Raw genomic sequence first — 20,640 nt, forward strand, 5'->3', positions numbered from 1 at the left:
GAATTAAGTTTCCATATTTAGCAGGATGTGCTTGTTCAGTGGCAACCACACAGCCATAGACACGCGTTGGTGAGTGCTTAGCCCTGCAGCCCAGTTCAGCGTCGGCGCCTTTGGAGTGTGGGTGTGTTTGGTGGAATAATTGTAACTAGGTCACAAGAAAATCAAAACTGTTTTGTGCTGTAGAATGTATTATGAATGTTTTATAAAAGTTCTGCGCATTTGCATATATGCAGACCAGCTAAAGAGGATTTGAACTGTCGCTCCCTTCATGGGGGTAGTTGGGAAGAAAAGCCGCACGGAATGAATAAGGTTGCATAGCCTGCTCAATGTGTATTTTGTGCACTGCTGGTACATTTGAGCCAATTAATGGGCAAGCACCGTGCCTGTGACATTCTAGATCTATTTCGCATGTGCACCACATCCAGTTAACGGGTATTAGTGTGATGCTCCGACAAACGAACTGCTTGCTTTCATGAAACTTCTTGCTCACAAATATCCAGTAACAACAACAATCATCACTCAAATTTGCACTCAGGCTACACTATGTTCTGCAGGGCCACACAACACAAGATCAGGTTTTTGCTGCAGCAGAAGGCAAGCCAAGGATGAAAAGTTTTGTATTTAGTCAACACTAGCGGCCAAATGGTGGTCCTAATTAAAAGTTCTGCAAAAATACGAAAGTGCATTCATGGCAATGATGCTCACATGTCTTGCGCCCACTGAGTCCAAAAATTTTTAAAACCATCATTCTGCACATAAAATATCGGTTGCTGTTTTACACTGGCTTTATGGTGCCTGTGGCGTAACTGCTAATATGCCCGAATAATCAAGCTTACTCAAAATATTGGTTGACGATACAGACCGGAAAACCAGTGAACTTACTGGCAAAGATGCAATGACCAGTGCATCACTTCGCATTTATTCTGCGATATTCTGTTATCGCAACTGCAGGTCGCCAAGAATTAAAAATTACCATATTTATTCGAATCTAATCCGATAGTTTTTTCAAATAATCATATTCCAAACTCTAGGATCGGCTTAGATTCGAGGATTTTAAAAAATGTGCCAGTTTTTCATTGAAACTGCTAAATATGGTGCATAGCTAGTGCCATCTAGAAAAGTCAGTATTGCAGCCACTACTAGCAGTGCCAGTAGCCAACCGTACACAAGCGAGGTCGCCATTTTGACCTGTGTCGTGTCGGCCGTATCAGTGTGTGGCGTGGTGTTATCGCGATGGCACTAAGCAGGCGATACCGCTACAGTGCCGCTTTCAAGCGAAAAGTTGTGATAGCCGTAGAGGCATTGTTGAACCTTCAAGCCGGGTGGGGCTTCGGCGTCGACGAGAAAAGCGTCCGTTGTTGGAGGGGACAACGACAGCAGCATCTTTTACGTGCGCCGCAACGGGGTTGGCATTTAGCGGACCAAAGAAAGGCTGTCACCACGAAGTGGAGACAGTTTTGGCCGACTTTGTTCGGATGCAGAGAGCAGCTGCCCTTCCAGTGACAACAGAAGTGCTCCAAGCGAAAGCTAGGGCAACGGGCCTCATCAAACGTGCATCGCTGTCGCAGCTGGCGGGCTGGGTAGCTGCAGCGTGGGGCGACATCCCAGGTACTTTGATCGTGCGCGCCTTTAAAAAGTGCAGCATATCTAATTTGCTTGACGGTACCGAAGATAGTGCACTGTTTGAAGGTGACAGTGACAAGAAACACAGCGACGGCGACGTTGAATGAGCTCTGCGTGTTCAGATTCAATAAATACTGTTTGCTGTTTGGGAACGCTGTCCTCGCTTTTTTTGTTCGGCCTACATTCGAGGTAATATATATATATTTTTTTTGTTGGCTTCGGACTTTAGGGGGGCGGCTTAGAATCGGGGTCGGCCTAGATTCTATCAAATACAGTACCACAGGGCACTACTCGAAAGGTCTTCACTGTACCTTGATAGGTGTTGCTCAAGGTGGCCACTGTGAATATTTCTCATTCATTCTGCACAAATGTTAAATTAGTTAAATTTATAAATTTATCTAATCGAATAGATGTCAGTGAAAAAGTTTCGTATGATGGTTACAAACGACTGATAGCAGCATTTAAAACAACCTAGGATTTGCGAAGACTTATTTTATGAGAAAGAAAGCCCGCGAAATAAATAAAAAGCAAAAATAAACTTCTCTGACCGTGACAACACTTCTGCGCACCAAATATTACATCAATCTTTATCCAAACTTTGTCAAATAGGGGCACTGGGAACGACCGGCATCACTTTTTTCTCGTGTCAGCAGTTTTTGGTGCACGTATGCAGTTCCTACCAAACGCGAAGTAGCACGATCTTCATAACGGTTTGCTTTGGGAACCTTTACACGACTGTGCCCCAGGTTTTAATGTTCGTAATATACACATTGCACTGATGATGATGTTTACGTCTGAGACCACTTAAATTACTGGTGCAGAGACACATTGTCTCTGGGAGTTTTAACGAAAATGTCGCAGGCTTATTTTCTGTTTTGTTGGAAAAAAGAACCCACACTTGACATAAGTCGCCATATACGCTGTTATCGGTCATTTTCACTTTCACTTCCGTCACTTTCTCCAGCGTTTCCTTCCTAATTTCTCGAGATGGCGCTTTATTTGTCGTTGAGCTCGGCGACGTACGTGGGTTTCATCCTTCTATATTTCCTTTCAGCTCGCCGTTAGACTGCGCGTAACTTCTCGAATTCCACGTCGATAGGAGATCCCGGTGTAGGTGCACATATGTTTCGCGTGGCCTCACCGAGGGCGGACGTGATCAAGTCTTCTATTTGGGTTGGTGGCTCGAGATCTGCACAGGAATTCTCCACGAATGTCTTAAAAGTCAGCCAGTCTGTGCACTGCACATGAGACGAAGTGGTAGGTGCGAACCACTTCACGCAGATATACGTTTATATGTGATCACTGGCAAGTGTTTCCACATAACTGAACCAGCTAATAGAGGACTGTAGTCGTTAGGAAACAAACGTCAGGTCCAAGCAGCTACTATAGGACGTGCCACGCAGAAACGTAGGAGAGCCATAGAGTAATATTGATGAAATCCTGGGAGTGCATAAAGTCGGACAGGGCTTTGCCTCGGTTATTCATTACTGCACTTCCCCATTGGGGGTGATGAGCATTGAAGTCACCCACAATAATATGAGGAGCTGTACAACTCTGGATTGCTGAATACAGGTACGAAAAATCAATGTGATCTCTGGGTGGAATGTAGCCACCAAGTATCGAATACCCGTCCTTTAAGTGTTAACATCAAGCAAATGTAGTGGTTCATGTTATGGGGCTGGAGGACATGGCGGTAGTGTGAAATATCTCGGTGTATGCACACTAACACCTTGCTGGTTTCATCAGCTTCTTGAGACCACAGCAATACATATCCAGAAAGACGGAAAGCAGAAGTCATGTTGGGCTCGCATATCACAATCACAGGGAAGGGGTATTTCTGGATGCGCTGGCGGAACTCACTCAGGCGACCACGCAGGCCTCGGGCATTCCACTGCATCACTACACTGCGATGTATGTGAATCGACACAGAGGAGGGGCTGTGTAGTAGTGCCATAACGAATTACTGCAGTGCCACAAGAGCGGCTCAGTTGCGTCCAAAAACTGAACAACAATGCTTGCTGTTGGCATATTGAGGCCCGAAAGCAGCGTGTGCATGGAGTGTACAAGTTGTTTCAGAAGAATGTTCACCTGCTGGCCTTCCAGCTTGTCCATATTGTCCACTGGAATGGCATGGAATGTTGGACGCGTTGGTTCGCCGACCTTGGATGACAGAGCAGGCCATTCAACATAAGAGGAGGTGGATAATATACCTGCATCTTTCAGAACCACCGTGGTAACATGGGGTACTGCAGAAGGCGGCGACTTATCATTCTGTGGCTCAAGACGTTGAGGCAACTGAGCTGAGAGTTGCTGTGACGGTGGCTGAGCCAGACTAGTGGCATGTGACTCTAGGCGTTGGCGTGGGGAACGACGTTTGCAGCGACGAATAGACGCTGCCGCTTCTTGGTGACTTGAGTTGTCTTTTACCATCTTCTTCAGGATTAGCCTCTCGTTCTTCATCATAGGACAGTCTTTAGCCGTCGCCTCATGAGCGCCGAAGCAGTTGGTACACTTGACAATCTTCGTCTTGCAAGTATAATGCTAGTGTGAGCCGCCGCATTGACGGCAGAATATTTCGTTTCTGTAAACAGCACTCACACGGCCAATCTTGTTGCATTTGTGCCATTGAACAGACCTGGGAACATACAGACGGACAGGATGCCGCACATAACCCACCTTCACGTGAGATGGGATAGAGTCTGCTTCAAAAACTACTTTAACACATCGTGATCAGCTGAAACCGATGAATGTCGACTATCCTGGCCGTAGAATTGATGAGTGTCCACAGGTCACTGTCAGTTATTTCAGGGTCTACATCTGTAATAACTCCAGCGGAAGTCCGTTTTCCATGAGAGAGATAGGGGCAGACTGGCATACTGCCTAACACTCCAATTTCTTTCAGCTTGTCCACTGTGGCCCGAGTTTTCACATCTACCGTAAGGACATTCTTCCATGCGTTGATTCTGACCTCTTGGACTTGTCCAGGAATCACCTGGTCAAAAAATTGGTTCAGCTGCTGTCTGTTAATGGTATTCAAATTAGCCGTTTCTGTTGTGGCCTTGAAAGCCACAGAGAACCCGTCGGGTGTGTCAACATTCTCTGTAGGCAACTCCCTCGCTGCTGATGTCTGGCGCAACACACCAGGTTTTTCAACCATCTTTGTAGTTGACTCACCAGCTGTTGATGTCCGGCGCAACTTCTTTTTCAGGCGGCGCGATTCAACAGGTGTGAAGCTGCTACTGTCGGAATCCATCTCAGTTGCCATGGAGTAATCTGCTGAATCAGGAAGCTCCATGTCAGTGACAGCCGTAGCAAAGAAGGCATCAACCGGCCGAGCAGCAGTTAGGTCGACTGTATCAACGGGAAGCTTCACAGGACGTGTGCCCGCCATCCCGAAAGATGACACGAACACTTTGTACACACAATATTAAAAAACTACAGAAAAGTGGAACAGCCGAAAACACAGACGTTCTCTATCGCCACTTCGTTCTTCTGCCTTGAAAACAGAAAATGTGTCACTTGTATAAGCTTGTCCTACTGTGTATGGTGAATGCGTGACGGCATGGCCACCCTAGAAAAGAAAACGCAGACGTTCTCTAACGCCACTTCTTCTTCCTCTTCCACCTTGAGAACAGAAAACGTGTCACTTGTATAAGCTTGTCCTACTGTGTATGGTGAATGCACGACGGCATGGCCACCCTAGAAAAGAGGTCACGAATGCTGTTACTTCCCTTTAAGAAAGTAACATCTTCAAAACCACTAGAACCGTTGCAACTGACAATGGAACTGCTTTAAGTAATTAAGGCTTGGATGGAGGCCTGCAGGCTAACCTTTCAATAAAACATCAGCCAAACATTTCTATTGCTTACTTTTCCTATTAATAGAACGAATGTTGGAGCTCTACATGTTTGAATACTGTACAAAGAGAGGGACACAGAACACAGCGCTGTCCTTTCGTTTAGCGCTGCTTTCTGCTTGTAATCATGTACCAACCAGCCCAAGTGCATACTCTTCTACTCCTTTGAATACTGCAGTTGAATGTTCCTTATTACTCTGAATGCCAATGTACATACATGCATACAAGTTCCTCATATATCTGCAGGACATAACGATGCACTTCCTATGCGAGAATTACCCATTTGTCTTTTGTGAGGCGAAAATGTGAACGCACAGTTCCGTGTAACAAAAGCATAATAAAAGATAGTCACTTTAGCATACGCCAAAGAAAGTGAAGGCGAAAGCCTGCACGCTCAAGAGACATGCATTAAATTACTCGATATTCTCATTCAAATGCATTGTTACTTCTTATTACTTGTTTTCTATCACTAGAGGTCATAGATTCGAGTGCCTTAAGAGAGGGAGAGAGAAAAGCAGAAGAAAGACAGGGAAGTTAACCAGAGATTATATCCGGTCAGCTACCCTGTACTGGGGGAGGGGCAACGGGATCTGATAGACGAGAGAGAAAAAGAATGACAAAAAAAATTAAAGAGAAAGAAATGTGCACATGTGCACACACACAATACAGAACTGTTTCTGTGGGCACTGTCACATGGACTGTGAAGGCATTCCTAGTGATCACACTGTCATATGCACCTTAACATGTTCAGTGCGACGTGCTTTCTTTAGGTCTTGTTTTACATGCGGACCTACTGGTGGGACAGGCGGCTGTGCCTCTTTCTTTTACTCCAAAGAGATGGTGCTGCTATCTTTGCTGCTGGCGTTTGGTACGTTTATTTGAAAGATACTACAAACCTATGTGGAACTACAAAGTGCTTGCCACCAGAAAAGACAAGAAGTCAGTTCCTGTGATAGAAATTAGTTTGAGAAAAGGTAAAATTTAGGAGGAACATTAACCATGTTTTGAAGTTTTCATCCTACTCATATTACAATTGAAGCTAGCTTGCTTCTCAGCTTACTTGTGCTTAGAATTACAGCACAACAAACAGATAAATGGCTTACCAGGGCATTATCCACAGAAAGGGGTCCCTTTTCTCACTCTCACCCTAGTTTCTGGGCTGCTGCTGGTACTGTTGGCCGCATAGCAGCCAGTGCAGTGCTGCTGAGTGTCGTTTGCCGATGTGCCACTTTTTTTTAGCGTGTGGATGCTCCTCCCACGAGTTTCTTCAATGTTGTCTTGACGAGAGCTGAACAGTGAACGAGCCAGTTCTTCTCGAAATTTTATAATTGGCATAGCGTTTCCTTCAAGCATGGCACGAATGTTTCATGCATTTACGATGGCACTTCCAACAAGCAACTCTACAGCTACCTTTCTGTACCACTTGAGTCCTTTTCTAAGGCAGTTGTGGTATGACGTCATTTGGTCACTATAGTCGATGCCTTTTTTTGCTGCATTGTAATCGAGAACAGCCTGATGCTTCGTGATTGGTGCGCTGTCCCTTGTTTTCTACCGGCTTTCCACCAAAGTTGTTTTATATTTAGTGACAGATGTGAGTATCATAACGGGCCTCTTGTACATCCACTTCTGTACCTTCACTCAATCTTTGGACTGAAGTCCTGTAACACTGTCATTTGCAACCTTTACTTCAGTGACATCTTTTGGCAACCCTTTCCTTGCTGAGCGAACTGTGCCACAAATGAAAGTGTCTTCCCTTAGAAAGGGAAGAGTGGGTCGCAAGCTCATGTGGAAGTTGTCTACATACAGCGGGCACCCGACTCCCTTGTAATTTTGCATGAGTTTCAAAGATACATCTTCAGCGTGTCTGATGCCAACTTGTCAGTCACACTTTCTGGCGTATACATCAACCTTTAGCGTGTGACTGTCTTTTGTACATGCCTTGTAGAGCCTGACTCTGTACTTAAGGGCTTTTTGCGGAATGTACTGTCAGAACGAAAGTCAGCCACGCCATGGCACTATTGTTTCATCTATCACAACCTCCTTTCCCGGCTCAAGCACAGTGGAAAAAATTTTGGTTCAATTTCTATACCAGAGGCTGGATCTTAAAGACAATCCTGCACCTCTGCAACCAGTTCATTATCCACAAGATGCCAGAACCTCAAAAGTAGGAAAAAAGCAGTCGCGGCTCATATTTTGACGAATGAGTTCAACACCATACAGGTTACTTTTTGCCCAGTAGTGACTCAAGTAGGAAGATGGACGAGACCAATACAAATCAGTATTCCAATGCTTTCGTTTTTTGGACATAGGTTTCCATCCAATTATTCAACTGTGATTTAGATTTGGAAGTAGGAAGACGGAGCAGACCAATACAAATCAGTATTCGAATAAATGCTTTCGTTTCTTGGACATTGGTTAACGTCCAATTTTTCAACCGGGATTTAGATTTGGGAGTAGTAGACTCCAACGTTGTTGTGTGAACCTGTTTGTTTCATTGACCATCATTTGCCAGATATCATCCGTAATAAACAGTGAGTATACAGACAGGGCATAATGGCTAGATAGCAACTGAATGATAGTGGGCAGCCTAGAGTGCGGTGTCACACTAGGCAAAGTGGTTGTTTCCAGTGTCCATTTCTCGAGAGATGGGCTGAGAGAAATGAGAGTATCATAGCCTGAATCATTCGCTTCAGAATCATGAGTCAGGTCCGACTCTGCATTCGAAGTGCTGGCTGAGGTCCGTGGCGATTCATCAACACTCTCTTTGTCACTGATTTCACTGTCTGTCCACTGCTGGACATCTGACACTAAAGCACTTATCAGCTGGTGATCGCGAAGTTGCTGGTGCATTCTTCTGTCTGAAACTAAGTTTATTTGTTTCCTCTGCGTTGTGCTTCTTTTTTGGATCCGCAACAGGCATGAGGATCTATTAGACACGCTGAAAAGTTTGGGAGTAGCAAGTAAAACGGAGATACTTAGTACAACAGCACATATTTCAAAAACTGTGCCGAAAAGTTTGCAAGCAACCCAACTGAGGAATGTGCTGCCACTCCACTCTTCGAGACAACCATGCCACCCGATGTCCAATGCAATAAAAAGATATATTAGTTGCAACTTGAAACCTCAGATGACAACACAAGAGCGAGAATTCTTGCGCCTTCATGCCACACACAGCATAAAAACGTTTTCATTGAGTGCATCGTGGATTGCCGGTGGTCATAGCATTTAACATCAGACAAGTATTCTACTGGCTATCTATAACCTCGTGCTACAAAAATCATACTTCTGCATTCAATGTCGTAAAATTATCGCAGCAGCAAGCAGATGAACGCCCGTAACTTTGCTGCGGCATAGGAGGAGCACAGGCTGTGACCCACTAATGACCCACAATGTCAATTAAGGTGTTAATTAGAACTACCTTGATTCACTGTGCATTAATCAACTTTGCCCTAATTAACAGCAATGGTTGTGGGTTCGGGTGCCTTAATTATTAACAGTACCTTTATTTTTTGCATGATTAGTGGCATCGGTGTGGAAGACAATGAACTTGCAAGCATTGTCGCGAGTGCTCCAATTAATCACGCCTTTTGTTTGGCATGATTAGCGGCATCAATGTGGCAGCACTGTGGAAGAAGACGACAAATGCGCGAGCAGTAGCATGAGTGCTCTGATTTTCTGTACCTCACAAAGCGACCTTGAAACATAGAGATCTGAGGCTTTCGCCTTAAAGGGTCCCTCATCAGGTCTGCGCATTTTGAGTTGACAAGTGTGTACAATGCGCGCTAACGATCATGTCTACTAAGTATTACATCCCTACGTGCCGCGGAAAGAGCTTAAATTTCAAACCATGTTGCCTTCTCACGGGAGCCGCTCACTCCCAGCTGGACAGTTCACGTCAATTACACAAGTACGCCTACGTACAAGGCAGTGCTGTGATGTCACTCACAGTGACACGTGACTTAGATATTTATTCAAGGCAGCATCAGTTATTTGTTGAATCTGTTGCTTCAGTGGACCAATTAAGGTTTAGAGAAATAATAAAAGATACAAACTGAATGTCTGGGTGCTTTTGTTTTACTTCGCACTGTAGCAAGAGAGATGAACTTCCGTTTCGTCTGCTTTTTCCAACGTTTGCACGCGCGCAGAGAACAAACTATATGCCATTTTCTACAGTGTTCCAGCACTGCGGTCATGCTCTTTCATCCTCTCGCGTCTGCCTCAGTGCTGGGGCACTGACTTATACCGCTAATCATGTGTTCTCGTGCAGAGCGCGCATTATCGTCCGCTACAGGAAACGAGACAAGCGCAACAGCTTGTGTGACACCGTCACCGGAAGTGTGCCGGTGACGGTGAAAAAAGAAGACGGCAGGGTATACCCGCTGCGTGATCCCTCGGCTCTGGTATGGGAGAACGCAGTGAAGGAATTCTGCTTGCGGAGGCGAGACAGGAAAAGTCGAGAGAGTGTTTATATAGGCGGCGACGCTCGCCTCCTGAAGTCATGGGTTCGTGGCACTTCAATCATTCTCTCGCTACTGCTAATGAACCAATTTGAAAAATTCTTGCGGTTGAACACTTCTTAGAGGGCACGTAACAACTTTCAGCGCATAACCAACATTTGTTATGTAACCTGTGAGGGGCCCTTTAGAACAAACTTGGTAAAAATTGGGTGGACCGTGGGATATTGTTACAGCTGCGTCGAGCTTCACAGCCCTCTACACAAGCATTTCTGTGAAGTCTGTGGCAGAAATAGTTTTATGAAATCAAAGGACTGCATAGAGCGCGCGTGCTCTCATGATGTGCTACATGAAGGAAATCATTCATTGCCTGCCTGCACAAACGTTTGCATCTCAAGTGTATTTCGAGCACACCATAATAATGTGCAGTTCCGTCGAGCTTCGCAGCACTATACGCAAGCGTTGCTGTAAAGCTAGTGGCAAAGGTTCGATGTCATGAAACCAGATCAATGCATATACCACGCTCTTGTGGTGCGCTGCGTGAATGCAAGCATTGGTTGCCTGCCTGCACAAACGTTTGCATCTAGAGTAAATATTGAGCACACCGTAATAATGTGCAGTTCCGTCGAGCTTCGCAACACTACGCGCCAGCATTACCATAAAGCTAGTGGCAAAATCGCCATGTCATAGAACCAGATGAATGCATATACCACGCTCTTATGGTACGCTGCATGAATGAAAACATTCGTTGCCTGCCTTGCCTGCACAAACATTTGCATCTTGAGTTATTATCAAACAGACCATGATATGTGCAGTTTTGTCGAGCGCTTCACTGCACTATATGTAAGCATTGCGGTAAAGCCTGTAGTAAAAATCGGGTTTTATGAAGTCAAATGAATGCATAAACCACGCACTTGTGGTGTACAAGGTGAACAAGAAATTCATTGCCATGTCTCCGCAGTAATTGGTCACGTTGATTTGTGTGAGCATATAGGTTCATGTGCCACATCTACCTTTGTGATGAGAAAATAAGCAGGAATGTCAGCTGTCGATGCATATGCTTTTTATTACAAAGTGTAGAAGCAGTACAGTTTACTGCATGAGTAAACCAATTATAGAAACAGTACGTTTCCTGAACATTGTAGCTATTTAATAGCCTAGGAAGTGCGCTATAGTGGAGGTTGCAATTTTTTTTCCACAGGCTCACAGCACACATGGATCCCGCGCAGCACGCTGCATCATTAAGGCGTATCGGTCTTCTCTTGCTCTATGATTATTTCTGCAATAGTCAGTTGGCGAGAAGCCTCATTTTCAACCTATGCGCAAGTGTCGTACCTGAATTTCAAAAGTACATGGACCATATATATTTTGGCAAAATAATCGGAACTCACTTACACTCGCCAAAATTATACTTAGCTGTTCACTTTAACTCATAAGAATACTACTCAGGCGAGCTCACTCGGGCTCAAACTCGCCAAAATACTGCTCAGCTTGGCTCACTCAGACTGATGGGATGATCTGAGGGAGTTGACTCATCAGTGAGTTTGCCAGCGTACGATGTGTGCTGAACCACAAACTTGGCTTTCTTGAATAAAAACAGTTGGTCGGAGCAACATACATCCTGGTCTGTATATGGATGCACATATATGTGTAATTGAAAGAGCGCGACATTGTAAAGGCTCCCACAGTTACCATGCCATGCTGCTGCTCGTTTCAATCATGTCAAATGCAGTGCCACTGCTAGCTTTGAGTTATTCGATCAAAACTTATTGTTATTTACTTATCTCATCACAACACCTAATTTTCCCACCTAAAGCATTGGGTGAATTTTTCTCGGCATCCATTCTGTTACTATAATAGGTTACCAGTTATCTGTTGCCTACCAAATTTGAAGTTGTGCACATGTTATGTGGACTCCATGCCAGACTTGTAGTACTGCATGCATTTTTGCAGTTAGGTCTAGAGTTACAGAATTGCATGTGGGAGCTACTTTTGTTAGCAACTGTAGCTTTGGAGCAAACACATGCATGAGAGAGTGCTTAAATGTTACTTGTCAAGACTAGGAGCACCAAGGCAACTTGTGCAGTAAAGGCATGGGAAGTACGAGCCCACAGACTTTATTAAGTGTGGCTGAGGTGATGCGTCTGCACTTCACTATGAAGAGAGCCAAATATAAGGTCGTCTACCCATCATACCTATTCTGGAGTTTTTCTTGGGCTTTTATAGAACATCAAGCTCACCGTCTACACTTTATCATAGCCTAATTATTACAGGTGATGTAAAACATTCTATTGTGCAGTTTATCCAACTCTTTGTGAAGGCATCTATCCATAAATTAAACAGGAATAGGCTCAATATGTTGACATATCTCCACAGTAGCATCTCCAGGACCTCCTACTGTCACAATGCATCACAGACATTATTTCTCTTGTTCTATGATTATTTCTGCAATAGTCAGTTGGCGAGAAGCTTCATTTTCAACCTATGCGCAAGTGTCGTACCTGAATTTCAAAAGTACATGGACCATATATATTTTGGCAAAATAATCGGAACTCACTTACACTCGCCAAAATTATACTTAGCTGTTCACTTTAACTCATAAGAATACTACTCAGGCGAGCTCACTCGGGCTCAAACTCGCCAAAATACTGCTCAGCTTGGCTCACTCAGACTGATGGGATGATCTGAGGGAGTTGACTCATCAGTGAGTTTGCCAGCCCATGATGTGTGCTGAACCACAAACTTGGCTTTCTTGAATAAAAACAGTTGGTCGGAGCAACATACATCCCGGTCTGTATATGGATGCACACATATGTGTAATTGAAAGAGCGCGACATTGTAAAGGCTCCCACAGTTACCTTGCCATGCTGCTGCTCGTTTCAATCATGTCAAATGCAATGCCACTGCTAGCTTTGAGTTAGTCGATCAAAACTTATTGTTATTTACTTATCTCATCACAACACCTAATTTTCCTGCCTAACGCCTTGGGTGAATTTTTCTCGGCATCCATTCTGTTACTATAATAGGTTACCAGTTATCTGTTGCCTACCAAATTTGAAGTTGTGCACATGTTATGTGGACTCCATGCCAGACTTGTAGTACTGCATGCATTTTTGCAGTTAGGTCTAGAGTTACAGAATCGCATGTGGGAGCTACTTTAGTCAGCAACTGTAGCTTTGGAGCAAACACATGCATGAGAGAGTGCTTAAATGTTACTTGTCAAGACTAGGAGCACCAAGGCAACTTGTGCAGTAAAGGCATGGGAAGTACGAGCCCACAGACTTTATTAAGTGTGGCTGAGGTGATGCGTCTGCACTTCACTATGAAGAGAGCCAAATATAAGGTCGTCTACCCATCATACCTATTCTGGAGCTTTTTCTTGGGCTTTTATAGAACATTAAGCTCACCAATATTAGCAGATTGCAGGTGCTCACGTGGTCGAACCCGTGACACAGTTGCACCACCCGGACCCCCACCTCCAACAGCGATTCATGTCTCATGAAGCTGAGCATGTCGCCCATCCTGAGATTTCTAATGGCCATATCGGCCTTAGTCCGAGGGGGGAGTACAGGGCTTGGGCCAGACCATCGTCGTAGACATCCGACAATAGGACGTCCAGTTGACTGTCTGTAGGTTCAGCGGACTTGGCACCGTTCACAGGGTGACACTTGGCCACACGGCCACACAGTTCCACTACCGTGAGACAGGGCAGCCACTTATCAGGCAGCAGGGTAGTGTTAGCGGCGTAGAGTGCTTTAAGACAGTCAGGTGGCTCATGCCCGTAGAGATTCGCACCGCTGTACACACACGCCAAAAAGGCTGGGTCGTAGCCCAGTCCTCGCACCACACTTGTCACTACCAAGGCCGCATAGTCCTCGAGTCTGCCATTGTCGATAGTCTCACAAATGCCATCAGCCACTGCCTCACATGCCTCACTGTCCAGGACCACGTCTGTGAAGTCTAGAAGGCCGTACTGCTGTTTCACTGCTGGGCAGGATTCGAACCGCCTCCTCCACCGTTGAGGGGGGCCGGGGGGGGGGGTGTAGATTCTGGAGGGTCTCAGCTCCACCTAGACTGCCAGCGTCTTGCTGCCCGCCAGAGGCATTCGCCGGTTTCGTGGAGTCCTTTTTGTCGCCGCCCCCCCCCCCCCGCTTCGTTTCCCGCCAAGGCCAAGAACCTGGCCAAGCCTGGCCCAATGGGCGGTCCCTTACCAGCAGCGATAGGGTAAGGTGTCTTGGCAGGGTCATACCCCACCCCAGCAGACAGGCCTCCGACCCCCTCGAGCAGTGTGGTGTCCCAGGCATCAGAACCACCATCGCGGAGGAGGGCCATCACATCCCTGGTTTCAAAGTCCTGCCACCCGGCCCAAGTGGTAGAAAAGAAAGGATAGGGCCAGGCCCCCATGTCTAGCTCAAAGGGTGGGCCTCCCCAATCATTGGCCCCCCTGACCACCGCAACTGGTGCCCAGCCCGGCTGAGGGCTCCCGGCTCCACGGCCCCGGACTTGTAGGACCTAAGCTGATACCCTGGGGCACAGTGCATCAACCGATTCTGCCAGAAGGACCGTTCACTTACCTGCACAATGTCAAAGAACTCGACAGAATCGTAAGTTCCGGTGCCCCCATAAATGTAGGGCCCGTATGTGCCGGTGGGTGGGTCACCTTTCTTGTCACTGCCGCAGTAGTCACTACTTGCCACCATCTGGTCAGTGACCATAAATGGGGCAAGTAATTTCCTAATTTTCCTGATAAGCATTTTTGCAGTTAGGTCTAGAGTTACAGAATCGCATGTGGGAGCTACTTTAGTTAGCAACTGTAGCTTTGGAGCAAACACATGCATGAGAGAGTGCTTAAATGTTACTTGTCAAGACTAGGAGCACCAAGGCAACTTGTGCAGTAAAGGCATGGGAAGTACGAGCCCACAGACTTTATTAAGTGTGGCTGAGGTGATGCGTCTGCACTTCACTATGAAGAGAGCCAAATATAAGGTTGTCTACCCATCATACCTATTCTGGAGCTTTTTCCTTGGCTTTTATAGAACATTAAGCTCACCAGTATTAGCAGATTGCAGGTGGTCACGTGGTCGAACCCGCAACACAGTTTCAGCATCCGGACCACCACCTCCAACAGCGATTCACGTCTCATGAAGCTTAGCATGTCGCCCATCCTGAGATTTCTAATGGCCATATCGGCCTTGGTCCGGGGGGGGTAGAGGGCTTGGGCCAGACCATCGTCGTAGACATCCGACAATAGGGTGTCGAGTTGACTGTCTGTAGGTTCAGCGGACTTGGCACCGTTCACAGGGTGACACTTGGCCACACGGCCACACAGTTCCGCTACCGTGAGACAGGGCAGCCACTTATCAAGCAGCAGGGTAGTGTTAGCGGCGTAGAGTGCTTTAAGACAGTCAGGTGGCTCATGCCCGTAGAGATTCGCACCGCTGTACACACACGCCAAAAAGGCTGGGTCGTAGCCCAGTCCTCGCACCACACTTGTCACTACCAAGGCAGCATAGTCCTCGAGTCTGCCATTGTCGATAGTCTCACAGATGGCATCAGCCACTGCCTCACATGCTTCACTGTCCAGGACCACGTCTGTGAAGTCTAGAAGGCCGTACTGCTGTTTCACTGCTGGGCAGGATTCGAACCGCCTCCTCCACCGTTGACGGGGGCAGGGGGGGGGTAGCTTCTGGAGGGTCTCGGCTCCACCTAGACTGCCAGCGTCTTGCTGCCCGCCAGAGGCATTCGCCGGCTTCGTGGAGTCCTTTTTGTCGCCCCCCCCCCTCTCCGCTTCGTTTCCCTTCAAGGTCGAGAACCTGGCCAAGCCTGGCCCAATGGGCGGTCCCTTACCAGCAGCGATAGGGTAAGGTGTCTTGGCAGGGTCATACCCCACCCCAGCAGACCGGCCTCCCACGCCCTCGAGCAGTGTGGTGTCCCAGGCATCAGAACCACCATTGCGGAGGAGGGCCATCACATCCCTGGTTTCAAAGTGCTGCCACCCGACCCAAGTGGTAGAAAAGAAAGGATAGGGCCAGGCCCCCACGTCTAGCTCAAAGGGTGGGCCTCCCCAATCATCGGCCCCCCTGACCACCGCAACTGGTGCCCAGCCCGGCTGAGGGGCTCCCGGCTCCACGGCCCCGGACTTGTAGGACCTAAGCTGACACCGTGGGGCACAGTGCATCAACCGATTCTGCTAGAAGGACCGTTCACTGACCTGCACAATGTCGAAGAACTCGACAGAATCGTAAGTTCCGGTGCCCCCATAAATGTACGGCTCGTATGTGCCGGTGGGTGGGTCACCTTTCTTGTCACCGCCGCAGTAGTCACTACTTGCCACCATCTGGTCAGTGACCATAAATGGGGCAAGTAATTTCCTAATTTTCCTAATATGTAACACCTAATTTTCCCGGCTAAGGCCTTGGGTGAATTTTCCTTGGCATCCATTCTGTTACTATAATAGGTTACCACTTATCTGTTGCCTACCAAATTTGAAGTTGTGCACAAGTTATGTGGACACCATGCCAGACTTGTAGTACTGCATGCATTTTTGCAGTTAGGTCTAGAGTTACAGAATCACATGTGGGAGCTACTTTAGTTAGCAACTGTAGCTTTGGAGCAAACACATGCATGAGAGAGTGCTTAAATGTTACTTGTCAAGACTAGGAGCACCAAGGCAACTTGTGCAGTAAAGGCATGGGAAGTACGAGCCCACAGACTTTATTAAGTGTGGCTGAGGTGATGCGTCTGCACTTCACTATGAAGAGAGCCAAATATAAGGTCGTCTACCCATCATACCTATTCTGGAGCTTTTTCTTGGGCTTTTATAGAACATTAAGCTCACCGTCTACACTTTATCATAGCCTAATTATTACAGGTGATGTAAAACAATCTATTGTGCAGTTTATCCAACTCTTTGTGAAGGCATCTATCCATAAATTAAACAGGAATAGGCTCAATATGTTGACATATCTCCAGAGTAGCATCTCCAGGACCTCCTACTGTCACAATGCATCACAGACATTATTTAAGTGAACTCCAAAAGTGAAGCTCTTCATTAACATTGGCTAAAATTGTATCTTTATATAGCAAAGTGATCATGCGTAAACCTGTATGTCACGACAGAACACTTCATTGTTTCTCACAGACTTAATTTACAGTTGTTTTCAGGTTCAGAAAAATTGTGCAGTGGGCTAGTTGGTTCGACATACTTAACAGTGTTGTGCAGAGCGACGAAGGGACAGGACTTGAGTGAGAAAACAACAGACGACACCTGAGCACAAACTATCAACTGGTGATTATCACAAGACAATGATTCTGCTGAAAAGTAGGAACCAAAGCAAAAGAGAAGCCGTGGAAGCATACAACATCAAGATGTACCTACAGGGCTCATGTGTCAGTGCACTGTCTATTTCACTCAGCAATAGAGAGATTAGCATAATCACTGACAATAGAGGGTGTAGGTAGACCGGGAAGAGGACTCCTATGCATGTGTGTAGGCTTTATGTACGCTTCATTTGCAGAAAGATAAACCAGTTCATAGTTTGTGCTCAGGTGTCGTGTGTTGTTTTCTCACTCAAATCCTATCCCGTCATCTTTCTGCGCAACAGTGTTAAGTTTTCAGGTTGTTCACTATGTGATGTAGGAAGGGTAAAATTGGTGGGAAATCCCAATAATTCTTGGGCATATTGTGAAAAATACGGCCCAAGTCAAGTGTAATTTTTGGCTTCACTGTCCTCTTTTATAGGGCAGATAGTAATAGTTGTTTGGATTCTAAGGATGCTGGTTGCTTTTTCTAACTTAAGCTATGCCATGCTCAGCTCTCAGTGGAATGGAACAAGTAAACAGGAGGACTTGCCACATAAGCAGCAGGTAGCGTTCCACGTAGACTTAAGCTTAAGATACTGCTTGCTTCCACAACCCTGGGGGGCTATTCTGTAAGTGTTGATAAGTGGACTGTCCATTCCAGTACACGCTGAATGAATAGAGGATGAGAGCCCGTGGTGAGGATTGCCGCTTGCTCTACCAGCTTAGAGCTCTACCAAATCAGTGTCTGTTGAAATAGACAGTCCACTTAGTGGACCCTCACAGAATCCTTCCCTGGAGTGATCTTTGTGTTGGTAGGTTGCAAGTATTGCACTTTCTCTCCTTTCATGTGGGCAGTTCCCACACATGGATGTCATTTAACAAATTGTATTCATATTGCATTTGGTCTACAAATTTTCAGTTCATGCTTATAACCAGGCCCACCACCTCGTGTCCTGGATATTTATATAGCCTTCTCATTTTTGCATCAACACTGCACATATTCATTACAAATTGGAGTCATTCTCTATTATACTCTCAAGCACTTGATGTAGGTACTGTAATAACACCAAGGGGGGGGGGGGGGACAGTAACATGAAAACCTTATTGGGCTTGTAGTGCTGCTGAAGGATGCACATGTACCATTTATGCTAAAATTCTCAGCAGGCATTCCTAAGTTTGTACAAGTTCAACTTTAGCTGGCTAAACTGAATTATGCATATTGAAGGAAATCCTTACAATACTTGGTCAAACTGAATGTAACTGGACAGCACAATTGTGTTCATCTACCAATTATACAACTGCTGCCTTAAGCATTGTGCCTGTTATTGTGCCTTTTGTTTCTGTACTATCAAGTTCAAGTACACATGTACTCTACCACTGTACAAGTAGAAAGGCTTCAAGGCTTTTTCTGGGCATTCAACAGTCACTAATTATTCCTATAAACCTTCCTGCATGTGAAGGCAAAAGAAACTTATTAATTCATGCTGGAAGCATAAAAAGACAGAGACAGGTATTTGGACAGAAAATGCTTATTTTCAGCACTCATGTTCTTGCTGATGTAGATATGGTGCTGGCTCCCTCCTTGCCGGAAGCATGTGCTTGCTGTACACAGCACTAGATGATAGCTTCCTAGGTAAAAAGATCAAATTGAAATAAGAGGCATTTTCTTTTAGCTCTGGAAAGAGAAAGCAGGATTGAGACATTAACATGTGAAAAAATACTTGCCTAAAGAAAAATCAATACACAAGCAAATTCACTAAAGAGGTTCACTTCCAAGCGCAAAAGTATGCTTACGATGAAAATTACAAGAAGCTTCACTGCTCATTGAGGTTTCGGTTCAGTAGTTGTTGAGCCACTAGGGTTAGCATGCTACATCTTGCATATTATGCCTTGTAGAGCAATATTGCACTTTGAACAATGTAGTACCTATTTAAGTGAACTGACAAGGAATGCTGAAACTCCAGGTTAGCTTGGTCTGCATAAGATATGATACAGACACTGTACTGCATTCATTTAGTGTTTTTGTCACTGATCGCATGCAGAAAGGTCATTCACTCCTATCCTACATGAAATGCAGTTATTTCTTTGAAGCTTCATCTAGTCCTTGAATTTGCTGCATGTTTATGTCTAAGGGAGTTCGTTTGATTCCTGTTAATGTGGTGCATCTAAGCAACTGCTATCAATTGCCTATAGTGTTCCCTTGCATCTACAAAACATCCTAGGCCCTTTCAATGCACTATACTCATTACATTTGACACTTGGGATTTGTGCAAGGCGCCATTTAAGATTATATGCCTATCCACATCTGATAATTACCTTCAGAGCTAGGTCATTCCCATGCCAAATGCCTTGGTTATTACGGTGATCATCTCACATTTTCCTTTACAATCTTCTTGTCCACTTTTAAGGAAGCATCCCACGACACAGTGTCACCATCCTAGTGGTGTGCTATGGAGTTAACTTATGTGCTAGTTGTAGCAGAAGACATCCACTGAAAGCCACTGAAAATAAAACTCTCTGCGAGAATTCCTTTTGCACAAGAAATGCAAACAATACACAATAGTCAAAATGCAGTTACCTGGCAGCAACACTGGCTGCATCCACAATCTTTGGTACAATTCTGAGGTGGCTCGATGTTATGAGAGGCTTGGCAATCTATTGCCATGCGACTGTTCGGGACTCTAAAACGCAATAATTGCCTTCTTCATCCACCTGTCTATCAACAGCAAACTTGAATGCGTTGCAATGAATAAATGAAGCTATGCGAATGGGTTTTGCTCTGTTGAACATCCCCCCGGATGGCATTCTTTATATATGTACTAATTTGAAACTGAAACCTATGCTTATCCTCTTTTTGTTGTGATTTACACTTCAAGCCTGAGCTAAGTGTTTTAACAAATCACTAATTTGCTCTTGAACTTTACCATCAGGCCTCAAATACCCAATACAATGCTCCAGATTCATTTTGTTCACAAGAAAATGTCGCATGAGAGAAATCAAAGCATTAGTACTAAGGCGACGTTTGACAAAGCTGTTAATTAAGCTCTATGCCCATGTGACAGCTTCATTCACACTGGATGTGCACTTCGAATATGTGAGCTGAAATTATGCAAATCAGTGATTAAAAATTGGCCTGGTTGTAGAAATTTGTTGCAGGCTGATTAGCTGCAGTTCTGTTCTATATATTACACATGCAGTACTTCATAATGATCAAAACGTGCATGCAAGAAAACATGGCTTTTTAATACAGTTTAAATTTACGTACTGGGATCACAACCTTTAAAGCTCTGGCATCTCCCAGCTGGAGAGGCGATGCATATCGCACAAGTGTACGCGATCTGGTATAGGAGAATGAGGGAAGGAATTTTGCTTGCGTGGGCTAGACGAGGCAAGTGGAGAGAGTGT

General features: G+C 45.4%; 1 protein-coding gene and 1 long non-coding RNA gene across 2 annotated transcripts in view; one reads left to right on the forward strand and one right to left on the reverse strand.

Moving 5' to 3' along the window:
• The window catches only part of LOC142592578 (uncharacterized), a 21,780-nt gene extending 8,392 nt beyond the window's left edge, over positions 1 to 13,388 (forward strand). The window contains exons 2-3 of the long non-coding RNA XR_012830724.1: positions 9,747 to 9,981; positions 11,135 to 13,388. This is a non-coding gene — a long non-coding RNA (uncharacterized LOC142592578). The remainder of the gene's footprint in view (positions 1 to 9,746; positions 9,982 to 11,134) is intronic.
• A 5,372-nt stretch (positions 13,389 to 18,760) lies between these two features.
• Positions 18,761 to 20,640, reverse strand: part of LOC142592574 (uncharacterized) — a 30,194-nt gene continuing 28,314 nt past the window's right edge. Inside the window, exon 5 of the mRNA XM_075704102.1 lies at positions 18,761 to 18,864. Within this exon, the coding sequence (XP_075560217.1) occupies positions 18,771 to 18,864 (94 nt within the window). The 3' untranslated portion in view covers positions 18,761 to 18,770. The remainder of the gene's footprint in view (positions 18,865 to 20,640) is intronic.

This window comes from Dermacentor variabilis, chromosome 9 (assembly GCF_050947875.1).
Source record: "Dermacentor variabilis isolate Ectoservices chromosome 9, ASM5094787v1, whole genome shotgun sequence".
In the NCBI taxonomy this organism is placed as follows: Eukaryota; Metazoa; Arthropoda; class Arachnida; order Ixodida; family Ixodidae; genus Dermacentor; species Dermacentor variabilis.